At 25.3% G+C, this 13252-nt stretch overlaps 1 protein-coding gene across 1 annotated transcript in view; it reads right to left on the reverse strand.

Moving 5' to 3' along the window:
• Positions 1 to 2333: 2333 nt before the first annotated feature.
• The window catches only part of LOC142239459 (sodium-dependent nutrient amino acid transporter 1), a 38001-nt gene continuing 27082 nt past the window's right edge, over positions 2334 to 13252 (reverse strand). Inside the window, exons 7-10 of the mRNA XM_075311256.1 lie at positions 7033 to 7222; positions 6703 to 6979; positions 2718 to 2894; positions 2334 to 2656 (exon numbers count right to left, since the gene is read on the reverse strand). Coding sequence (XP_075167371.1) covers positions 2406 to 2656; positions 2718 to 2894; positions 6703 to 6979; positions 7033 to 7222 — 895 coding nt within the window. The 3' untranslated portion in view covers positions 2334 to 2405. The remainder of the gene's footprint in view (positions 2657 to 2717; positions 2895 to 6702; positions 6980 to 7032; positions 7223 to 13252) is intronic.

Here is a 13252-nt window from a genome sequence, read left to right on the forward strand (position 1 = left end):
GAAAGTTAAAACTTTTGGGGGATGGAGAAGCCGAGTTATCGAGACAGGATAGATTTGACTTACTGCGCAGTGAGATACAATGTAGATTAAAAGAGGCGTATGAAAGAAATAAAAAGACGTACAATCTAAGGTCTCGAATCAGAGATATTGAAGTGGGTCAACAAGTTTACCACCGGAAATTGACACAAAGTTCACTGGTAAAGAAGTTGAGCTCGAAATTGGCTCCGACGGGAGTCAAGGCAGAAGTTGTTAAGAAAATAGGAACGTCATACTACGAACTTCGAGATCTAGATACAAATCGAACAGCAGTATTCCACTTAAAAGACATATGGACTTAGAAAAAAAATCTTTTTTTTTTTTTTGTTTTGTTTTGTTTTTTTTTGAGGTAAGGAATGAGTTGTGAGGTTCAATATTGAAATGAAATTATTTTCATTATAATTTCACTTGATATCATTTGATATTTTTTTGAGTTGAGAAAGTAGTCTGTTAAAGGTTACTAAGGAAAATTGTTTGAAAAAAAAAAAAAAAAAAAAAAAAAAAGAAAAGAATAGATTTTGAAAATTGAAGAGGACGAAAATAATTTTTTTTCCTTAAATAAAAAAAAAAAGAAAAAAAAAGAAAAGGATTAATATTTGTAAATCAAGAAAGAATTGATATTTGCAAATCGATAAGACTATAATAAGAAGAATTTTGCTTGATGGAATTAGAAAATATTGAGGAAACGTATAAAGAAAATAAATAAATGTCCTTTATATTACGAATTTTGGAGAGCTAAATTTATCCCATACCGCGTGGAGAACTTATCTTGTGTGGAAAACGTAATAAATTAACATTTATCGGACGTGGCGAATACCATCAGTTGAAGAAAGGCCAATCTGAATTATTGGACAATCAGTTGGAGATAAACAAACCGAAATATTGTACCACAAAAGATACCGATTTCACATTCTATATATCAGTGCATTATAATTCCAGATGTCCTAACACTACTTCTAATGTGTCCTTAACATTGCGAGCAATCTTCACGTATGGATTTCTCCTACCTTATTTTACTATCGGCGTTTTAGATCTTAAGTTACACTACCATATTTATCTATCATTTACTCTATCCAGTTATGTCCATCGAGCTTTATACAATTGTTAATTATTAATCAGATGACCACAACCCAATTCGTCCGTCAACTGGCCAGATGACTTCGAGGGATTAAGAGGTGAGTCCATTTTTCGTTTTATTCCGTTTTGTATAAGCTCGATATTTGTTACACCACTCGTTTACATTATAAACTTAATATTTTATATCCATTATTAATTTCGACTACATTTTCATAAATATACGATTTGTTCATTATTCTTTTTCACTTTAAATACCATTATTTTACTCTGAATTTATGTTAATATTGGACTATTAGATTAATAGATTTATATATATATTTATAATGAATTTCTAAAGTTGCGTTTTCGTTTCACGAAAGGTAAAGGATGACGGTTAAGGGCACTTTAAACATGACCATATCCTATAATGAATATGGATTTCTTGGCTTCATGTCATTCGCTTGTTTTTTATTAAATTAGCTACCTTAAAATTTTATTTGTGTTAACGAAGCCAGCTATTTCTCAGGGAAAGAACACCCCATGACTGAGCACGGCCGGAGACTATAGGTAGCACTCCCGAGAGAAAATAGACCTGGTGAAATAGCTTCGTTACATAACGTTTCATAGAAATAAACGCAAAAAAGTACCAAAAATGCTCTTTTTTCCTTCAAAATATATTGTAAACACCATAGACAACAGAATATACATAAATGGTCCACTTGTCTCTTAAAAAACTGTGTCAGTTCCAAAAATTTCGTGCATTTGCTTTTGTGTTGTTCGTAAAGAGCAATGCTGCCCAAAATTAAATTTCGTATTTTCGCGGTTTTGTTCACAATTTTTTGTTCAAATGTGAACTTTTAATATATTAATTTATTTATAAAACGTCTGGTGCATCATAAACGTTCTAATTTTGTGTAAAATTGGCAACTACAAAAAGGAAAACGAAAGAGAATGTAAGCGTGCTCTTATTTTCTTCGTTTATTCTTAATCTTTGGAACTGTCAAACATCGTTTGACACTGATGGATCATCTATATATATTCTATTGTCTATGGTAAACACTATAATTTTTCAACACGAAAGAATGATTGAGGGGCACATTTTTCGTGCCAACAAACATAGTACCATCCTTTAGAAAATTGGAACACTCAAAAATGTCACCAGCATCACTCAGCGAAAATAAACCCCTGGCGGCCATAGCTACAGTAGCCATTTCGAAATAATTACACATATTATACGAAAGTTATTATCGATTATTCTTAGTTGTAAAATTTATAACTTTATATATAAATTTATTTCTGGTACATTGTTACTACTAACCAAAAATATTATCATAAATTCTGTACCAAAAACCATTTGGTCTGAACATAGCGTCTACATTCATATCAACCATATATTTTTTATACAACTTAAGAGTTTGCGGATCCAAAGGTCCCCAATCTGATTTAGGCTTAAATGAATTGGTAACTTTTTCCCAAATTGTTGTACCCGTACGTTTATGAACACCATAAATAGCCCAAATGAGTAGCTGACCAATGCCAAAGGCAGATAAGCACCAACCGAAAACTGCAATGGAAAATGGCAATTTGAAAATGAAGTGTTGTAATCTTTCCATGCTCGTACTTACCATAGACTCCTGTTGGATAGGTGTATCCATTGTACTGCAAAGGTTTATATTCTATTAGGGTATATATTAGAATAGATGCCATAAATGCGGGTGTTATAATCGCCCAGCAAATGCGATAGTACCAGGATGTTTTAATTCCAAGCATGAAATAAACATCCTTGCAAAGCCGATTAACGCCTGAAAAAGAATCATTTTTCATTATATTTGGAAGACTCCTCTTTGAAAGTCACAAATTATTTTAAATATATGTATACATTTTTTTTTAAATAAAGAAATTTTAATTCAAAGAAAGTTCGCAATCAAAACAAATATGAAGAAAATATTTTTCAGTACATTTAGGAACGAATCTTGAAATCGTATGTATTTAAAGTGTGCCAAGTTTTCCAAAAGTAAAGAAATTAATTTTTGATTTAAAGAAATAGTCTTTAAATTAAGTGAGATATTGTATATTTGGATTAAAGATTAATATATGGACCAGGACTTAGTTTGAGGATTTTTGAAATTAGGCTCACTTTTTTACATTTTGCTCGGAATAAGACCTTTTTAGGTTCATTTGTAAAAAAGGTTGCAGATCCAAAAGATTTCAAATTCTGCACTGACAAAAATATTTACGTGATATTAAAGATTACGCAACCTCAATTTTAGTAGGTGCAATTTACACATTATTAAGGACAAATTTCTTTAAAATAATGAAATTTTAATGAAATGAAAGTTTATAATCTTTGCTTCAAAATTGTTTTTCATTAAATTTAGGACACAAATTTTGAAAATTTGCATCCCTTCGTTAAGGTCCCATGTCTTTATACTAAGGCACACACATTTTTGATTAAAAGAAATCGTCCTTAAATTAACTGAAATATTGAATCTTTAGATTTAAGGTAAAAACTCTTGAAATATATGCTAAGACTTATTTTAAGGATTTAGCGTCTTTGGTTTAAAGGCTTTTTTGGAATTAAGAAAATATTTTTTACTCTGAAGTATATAATTTGGATTTTTAAACTGACATTTGTTTGTACGTGAATAGCTTTATTAATATACCGGGAAAATAATAGAAAATAGAATGAAAATTCGATAAATGAGATCTGTATCCTAATTTTAATTTTATAGATCCTATATTCAACGCCAGACAGTTGCTAAAAAATGTCCTTATTTTAAAGAAGCCGCATCTTTGCTCGGAATCATTACCAAATTCTTAAAGAAGGGTCAAAATCTTTGGATCCAACTAAACTTTGAAAACATTGACTAAACTACAAGTCAACCAACCATCTTGCAGTCTATAGGGCTTTGCCCAAATAAATTTGACAAACATTCTTTTCCTCTGTTGGTTAAGATACACTTGTAGTTTAGTCAATGCATGGTTTTAAGCTGAAATCAAAAACAACAACAATGATTAAAGGAAAAAAACCAACAATAACAAAACAAAACGAATGAAATTTTTAACTCTATAAAAACTTTTGTCAAAATTGTATTTTTATAGAAAATTTTATTTCTATAGAAAATTTTGTCAAAATTTTATTTCTATAGAAAATTTTGTCATAATATTATTTCTATAGACAATTTTGTCAAAATTTTATTTCTATAGAAAATTTTGCAAATTTTTATTTCTATAGAAAATTTTGTTAAAATTTTATTTCTATAGAAAATTTTGTCAAAATTTTATTTCTATAGAAAATTTTGTCAAAATTTTATTTCTATAGAAAATTTTGTCAAAATTTTATTTCCACAGAAAATTTTGTCAAAATTTTATTTCTATAGAAACTTTTGTCATAATTTTATTCCCACAGAAAATTTTGTCAAAATTTTATTTCTATTGAAAATTTTGTTATAATTTTATTTCTATAGAAAATTTTGTTCAAATTTTATTTCTATAGAAAATTTGTGTCAACATTTTATTTCTATAGAAAATATTGTCAAAATTTTATTTCTATAGAAAATTTTGTCAAAAATTTATTTCTATAGAAAATTTGTGTCAAAATTTATTTCTATAGAAAATTTTGTCAAAATTTAATTTCCACAGAAAATTTTGTCAAAATTTTATTTCTATAGAAAATTTTGTCAAAATTTTATTTCTATAGAAAATTTTGTCAAAATTTTATTTCTATAGAAATTTTTGTCAAAATTTTATTTCTATAAAACCAAAAATTGTAGATTTTTTACTGTTTGGTAGAATTCTTGATGTGTTGGTAGATTTTGCGAAATATTACTCTCGAAAAATTTTCTCTAGAAATAAAATTTCGATGAAATTTTTTATAGAAATAAAATTTGGCAAAATTTTCTATAGAATTAAAATTTGGCAAAATTTCCCATAGAAATAAAATTTTTAAAAAAATTTCTATAGAAATAAAATTTTGACAAAATTTGTTATAGAAATAAAATTTTGACAAAATTTTCGCTAGAAATAAAATTTTGGCAAAATTTTCTATAGAAATGTAATTTGGCAAAATTATAGAAATACTATTTTGACAAAGTTTCTATAGATGTAAAATTTTAACAAAAGTTTTTGTAGAAATAAAATTTTGAGAAAATTTTCGATAGAAAAAAAAAAATTTGAGACAATTTCCTATAGAAATAAAATTTTGGCAACATTTTCTATAGAAATAAAATTTTGGGAAAATTTTCCTTACAAAAAAAATTTTGGCAACATTTTCTATAGAAATAAAATTTTGACAAAGTTTTTTATAGAAATAAAATTTTGACAAAATTTTCTATAGAAATAAAATTTAAACAAAATTTCTATAGAAATAAAATTTTGGCAAAATTTGCTATAGAAATAATCTTTTACCATAATTTTCTATAGAAATAAAATATTGGCGAAATTTTCTATAGAAATAAAATTTTGGCGAAATTTCCTATAGAAATAAAAGTTGACAAAATTTTCTATAGAAATAAAATTTTGACAAAATTTTCGCTAGAAATACAATTTTGGCAAAATTTTCTATAGAAATATAATTTGGCAAAATTATAGAAATAAAATTTTGACAAAGTTTCTATAGATATAAAATTTCAAAATTTTTTTGTAAAATAAAATTTTGCGAAAATTTTCGATAGAAAAAAATTTTGAAACCATTTCCTATAGAAATAAAATTTTGACAAAGTTTTCTATAGAAATAAAATTTTAACAAAATTTTCTATAGAAATAAAATTTTGACAATATTTTTTATAGAAATAAAATTTTGGCAAAATTTTCTATAGACATAAAATTTTCGCAAAATTTTTTAGAGAAATAAAATTTCGGCAAAATTTTCTATAGAAATAAAATTTTGGCAAAATTTTCTGTAGAAATAAAATTTTAGCAAAATTTTCTATAGAAATAAAATTTTGGAAAATTTTTCTATAGAAATAAAATTTTAGCAAAATTTTCTATAGAAAAAACCTTTGGCAAAATTATAGAAATAAAATTTTGAGAAAATTTTCTATAGAAAAAAATTTTGAGACAATTTCTTATAGAAATAAACTTTTGAGAAAATTTTCTATAAAAAAAAATTTTGGCGAAATTTTCTATAGAAATAAACTTTTGACAAAATTTTCTATAGAAATAAAATTTTGGCAAAATTTTCTATAGAAATAAAATTTTAGCAAAATTTTCTATAGAAATAAAAATTTTCTTAGAAATAAAATTTTGACAAAATTTTAGTAAAATTTTCTCCAAATTTTGGTAGATTATTTTTGGTTCGAGGGGCAACGGTGGTAAAGACCCATCTTCCGATTTTAATTCTGGGACTTCTGAACACAACACTTTTTATCCGATTTGACTTAAATTGAAAATCGTTTGTTAGGTCTACGATGGGTACGAATATGGTGTGTATCCGTCCAAGATTTGGTATAGTCAACCTCAAGATTTGATTTCTTGAGAATATTTATGCCTAAAATTCAAGAAATAGACAAGAATTGTTCATTGTAACCTCTATTCATAATCAGAAAGTAGTGATGATTTTTCTAAATTTGTTTATATATAGATATGGTTTTTATCTTTTTCTAATCTTACCATATATCCAACCCATTGTGATAAGTTCAAATATTGCCAAAACCAAGGCGACAAATGATGCTCCATAGAAGTCCAGTAGATTTAACACATATTGACCTCCCGGAGTAATGTATAACAGTCCCCAAAGGTAACAGACTACAGCTATACACAAAACAATGACCCAATGCTTGGTTTGCGTGAAACGATCCTTGAGTACTGTCATAACACATGAGGCCATTCCGACATTGCTACCAATACCCAGGACAAATAGCATGAAGAAAAATAATACTGAAAACATCTGGAAAAAGTAAAGATTTTTAATGTGTACATAAATTCAGTGCGGCGTATTACCTGTGGAACAAACTTAAATTTAGCTATAGCATCTGGATATGAAATGAATGCCAATCCTGATCCACCTTGAACCACACTTCTTATGTCTGTAGTATTTGATTCATGGGCTAAATTGCCAAGTATTCCAAAAATGATTATACCCGAAAGTAATGAAGTGAATGTATCCAATGTAGTGACAATTGTACAATCCCTACAAATTAAAAAAAAAAAGCATTTTCTAATTAATTATTTATGTTATATGAAAAAAACTTCAATACTTTTTGTTTTGGTTTATTAACCTTTTCTATATATTTCATATTTGTATATTTAACCCTTAAGTGCCCACTGTATCTTTTAGGATATAACCAGAAAAAAATTCTTACGTCCTAAAATTTTGGCCGAATTCTATGAAATCAAGTTTGATGAATTAAGAACTTCATAGCGCTATTTTAAAAACTATAAATTTTTCCGGAAAGTTTAAAGTACTTTACATATTATATATATTTTTTCTGAGGAATCGGTGATCTTGCCCATTTAAAGGTTAAAAAATTAAAATCCGCAGTTTAGATTAAATATACCAAAAAAAGATTTGCAGAAAAAATCTGCTAAAGCAGTTAAAAGTCTGCTGAAAACCACTCAGTCACTGTTTGCTGAAACAGCAAACATTGTCTGCTATTTTTATACCCTCCACCATAGGATGGGTGGTATACTGTGAAACCTCTGAAAGGTGGACACCCACAGTCGCCTAAATTTGTCCACATTTGGGTGGTGTCCGCTTATGAGAGGTTAATTTTAATGAGTTAATATAGCAAACGTCCCCAGACAACTGTCGAGATTTGGGAGGTGTCCGCTTTTCAGAGTGTCCAAGTTTGGGAGGTTTCACTGCCCACACACAAAAATTTTTTTTTCGGATTCAATCACGAAATTAATTGATCCAATTATTTTTTTAATAGAAATCCCTTCAATCACAGAAATGATGGTATCAATTAAAAATCCAATTAAAAAATAAATTAATACTATTAATTTTTGTGATTGATGTTTGTTTCAATTAAAAAAATTGTTGAATCATAAAATTTTTAATTGAATATTTTTTTAAACTCATTAAGGCTTTAATTGAAAAAAAATCGTGAAATTTTTTTCTGTGTAAGTTCAACGGTTTGATATCCGCAGATTTAGGTGATCATTGTGCGGTAGAAAAGAAGTAAGGAACATCCTATTGTGGCTTTTCTAGACATCGAAGGCGTATTCAATACGGGCCGTTCATCCGAGCTCGTTATTAAATGGATTCATAACTCTTAATGTTGATCCAAGAATATTTTGGCTGTTAGACGAACTTCTAACGAAGAGACGCATTTCAGGAGTTTTATCACCTCTTCTTTGGAATGTTACTATAAACAACCTTCTGGTTTCCCTAGAAAAGAAGAGATAAATGTGCTGACATACGCAGATGATGCGGCTCTAGCAGCCAAGGGAAAATTCCCATATACAATCAGAGATATTATATAGAGAGCCCTCCGGATGACTGAGAAATGGACGAAAGACAATGGTCTTGGGGTAAGTCCTGCAAAGACAGAACTAGTCATGTACTGCAACCATCGCAAAACTCCCACGGTTAGGCCCATTTCCTTAGGGGGTATTGAAATTCCCTTTGGTGAGTGTGCAAAATACCTTGGCGTTATTTTGGACAGGAAGCTGAACTTTAAGATTAATATTGAAGAGAGAGAAAGAAAAGCCACGTGCAAAAAGGCAATAGGGAAAAAGTGGGGACTAAGACCAAAAATTGTGCATTGGCTATACACGGCAGTAGTTAGACCTATAATGCTATATGGTGTTGTAGTCTGGTGGCCGGCACTTCAGAAACCGACTAGTTTAGATAAAGTTCAGCGTATGGCGAGCTTATGTATCTCAGGCGCATTTAGTAAGACAGGAACAGACTCCCTTAATGTCATGCTACATCTATTGCCTTTAGACATTTTGGCCAAACAGTCACCTGCAACAACGGCTGTGCGGTTGCGCGAGCTATCGCTGTGGTCGGGAAAAATGTACGGTCATAGTTCGGTCCTCAAAGTAATGCCAGATGTGCCTAACGTAGTGGATTACACTCTGACAAAATTGTGAAAAATAATTCTATAGAAAAAAAAATTTACTAAATTTTCAATAGAAATAAAATTTTGACAAAATTTTCAATAGAAATAAAATTTTTGAAAAAATTTTCTATAGAAATACAATTTTGACAAAATTTGTTTAGAAATAAAATTTTGACAAAATTTTCTTTAGAAATAACATTTATAGAAAATTTTCTTTAGGAATAAAATTTGGAGAAAATTTTCTATAGAAATAACATTTTGAGAAAATTTACTATGTCAATAAAATTTTGACAAAATTTTCTATAGAAATAAAATTTTGACAAAATTTTCTTTAGAAATACAATTTTGACAAAATTTTCTTTAGAAATAAAATTTGGAGAACATTTTCTTTAGAAATAAAATTTGGGGAAATTTTTCTACAGAAATAAAATTTTGAGAAAATTTTCTATAGAAATAAAATTTTGAGAAAATTTTCTATAGAAATTAAATTTTGACAAAATTTTCGATAGAAATAAAATTTTGGCAAAATTTTCTATAGAAATAAAATTTTGGCAAAATTTTCTATAGAAATAAAATTTTGGTAAAATATTCTATAGAAATAAAATTTTGGCAAAAGTTTCGATAGAAATAAAATTTTGGCAAAATTATAGAAATAAAATTTTGACAAAATTTTCTATAGAAATAAAATTTTGACAAAATTTTCGATAGAAATAAAATTTTGAAAAATTTTCGATAGAAATAAAATTTTGACAAAATTTTCTAGAGAAATAAAATTTTGATAACATTTTCCATATAAATTAATTTTTGATAAAATATTCTATAGAAATAAAATTTTAGCAAAATTTTCTATCGAATACAATTTTGACAAAATTTTCTTTAGAAATAGAATTTTGACAAAATTTTTTTTAGAAATAAAATTTTGACAAAATTTTCTACAGAAATAAAATTTTGACAAAATTTTCTGTAGAAAAAAATTACAAAATTTTCTACAGAACTAAAATTTTAACAAAATTTTCTAAAGAAATAAAATTTTGACAAAATTTTCTATAGATATAAAATTTTGAGAAAATTTACTATAGAAATAAAATTTTGACAAAATTTTCTATAGAAATAAAATTGTGACAAGATTTTCTAGAAAAATAAAATTTTGATAAAATTTTCTATATAAATTAATTTTTGATAAAATATTCTATAGAAATAAAATTTTAGCAAAATTTTCTATTGAAATACAATTTTGACAAAATTTTCTTTAGAAATAAAATGTTGACAAAATTTGTTATAGAAATAAAATTTTGACAAAATTTTCTACAGAAATAAAATTTTGACAAAATTTTCTGTAGAAAAAAAAAATACAAAATTTTCTACAGAAATAAAATTTTAACTAAATTTTTCAAAGAAATAAAATTTTGACAAAATTTTCTATATATTGAGAAAATTTACTATAGAAATAAAATGTTGTCAAAATATTCTATAGAAATAAAATGTTGACAAAATTTTCTCTAGAAATAAAATTTTGAGAAAAATTTACACCTAGACTTCGCATTGAGTCGACGCAAATTGAAAACTGGTACTAATTCAATAGCGACGCAACTTCGAAACAACTAAAAACGAAACGACGCAAACCGAGGTCTAGGTGTATATAGAAATAAAATTTTGACAAAATTTTCTATCGAAATACAATTTTGACAAAATTTTCTTTAGAAATAAAATTTTGACAACATTTTCTATAGAAATAAATTTTTGGTGAAATATTCTATAGAAATAAAATGTTGGCAAAATTTTCTATAGAAATAAAAATTTGATAAAATTTTCTATAGAAATAAAATTTGGACAAAATTTTCTATAGAAATAAAATTTTGGCAAAATTTTCTATAGAAGAAAAATTTTGGCAAAATTTTCTATAGAAATAAAATTTTGGCAAAATTTTTTATAGAAATAAAATTTTGAAAAATTTTCGATAGAAATAAAATTTTGACAAAATTTTCGATAGAAATAAAATTTTGACAAAATTTTCTAGAGAAATAAAATTTTGATAAAATTTTCTATATAAATTTTCTATATAATTTGATAAAATATTCCAAAGAAATAAAATTTTAGCAAAATTTTCTATCGAAATACAATTTTGACAAAATTTTCTTTAGAAATAGAATTTTGACAAAAATTTTTTTACAAATAAAATTTTGACAAAATTTTCTACAGAAATAAAATTTTGACAAAATTTTCTGTAGAAAAAAATTACAAAATTTTCTACAGAACTAAAATTTTAACAAAATTTTCTAAAGAAATAAAATTTTGACAAAATTTTCTATAGATATAAAATTTTGAGAAAATTTACTATAGAAATAAAATTTTGACAAAATTTTCTATAGAAATAAAATTGTGACAAAATTTTCTAGCGAAATAAAATTTTGATAAAATTTTCGATATAAATTAATTTTTGATAAAATATTCTATAGAAATAAAATTTTAGCAAAATTTTCTATTGAAATACAATTTTGACAAAATTTTCTTTAGAAATAAAATTTTGACAAAATTTTCTACAGAAATAAAATTTTGACAAAATTTTCTGTAGAAAAAAAAATACAAAATTTTCTACAGAACTAAAATTTTAACAAAATTTTTTAAAGAAATAAAATTTTGACAAAATTTTCTATAGATATAAAATTTTGAGAAAATTTACTATAGAAATAAAATGTTGTCAAAATATTCTATAGAAATAAAATGTTGACAAAATTTTCTCTAGAAATAAAATTTTGAGAAAAATTTACACCTAGACTTCGCATTGAGTCGACGCAAATTGAAAACTAGTACTAATTCAATAGCGACGCAACTTCGAAACAACTAAAAACGAAACGACGCAAACCGAGGTCTAGGTGTATATAGAAATAAAATTTTTACAAAATTTTCTATCGAAATACAATTTTGACAAAATTTTCTTTAGAAATAAAATTTTGACAACATTTTCTTTAGAAATAAAATTTTGACAATATTTTCTTTAGAAATAAAATATGGAGAAAATTTTCTTTAGAAATAAAATTTGGAGAACATTTTTTATAGAAATAAAATTTTGACAAAATGTTCTATAGAAATAAAATTTTGAGAAAAATTTATGTATACAGAAATAAAAACAAAATCCTCTATCGAAATACAATTTTGACAAAAATTTCTTTAGAAATAAAATTTGGAGAAAATTTTCGTTAGAAATAAATTTTGGAGAAAATTTGCTAAAGATATAAAATTTGGAGAAAATTTTCTATTGAAATAAAATTTGGAGAAAATTTTCTATAGAAATACAATTTTGACAAAATTGTGAAAAATAATTCTATAAAAATAAAATGTGACGAAATTTTCTGTGGAAATAAAATTTGACAAAATTTTCTTTAGAAATAAAATTTAGAGAAAATTTTCTTTAGAAATAAATTTTGGAGAAAAATTTTTAAAGAAATAAAATTTTGAGAAAATTTTCTGTAGAAATAAAATTTTGACAAAATTGTGAAAAATAATTCTATAAAAATAAAATGTGACGAATTTTCTGTAGAAATAAAATTTGACAAAATTTTCTGTAGAAATAAAATTTTGACAAAATCTTCTATCGAAACACAATTTTGGGAAAATTTTCTTTAGAAATAAAATTTTGAGAAAATTTTCTTTAGAAATAAAATTTTAACAAAATTGTGAAAAATAATTCTATAGAAATAAAATTTGACGAAATTTTCTGTAGAAAAAAATTTGGGGAAAATTTTCTATAGAAATAAAGTTTTGAGAAAATTTACTATGTCAATAAAATTTTGAAAAAATATTCCATAGAAATAAAATGTTGACAAAATTTTCTATAGAAATCAAATGTTGACAAAATTTTCTATAGTAATAAAATTTGACGAAATTTTCTGTAGAAATAAAATTTTGACAAAATTTTCTATAGAAATAAAATTTTGGCAAAATCTTCTATGAAATACAATTTTGACAAAATTTTTTTTAGAAATGAAATTTTGACAAAATTTTCTTTAGAAATAAAATTTGGATAAAATGTTCTTCAGAAATAAAATTTGGGGAAAATTTTCTATAAAAATAAAATTTTGAGAAAATTTACTATGTCAATAAAATTTTGAAAAAATATTCCATAGAAATAAAATGTTGACAACATTTTCTATAGA

The sequence above is a fragment of the Haematobia irritans genome, chromosome 5 (genome assembly GCF_050003625.1).
Source record: "Haematobia irritans isolate KBUSLIRL chromosome 5, ASM5000362v1, whole genome shotgun sequence".
NCBI classification, from domain to species: domain Eukaryota; kingdom Metazoa; phylum Arthropoda; class Insecta; order Diptera; family Muscidae; genus Haematobia; species Haematobia irritans.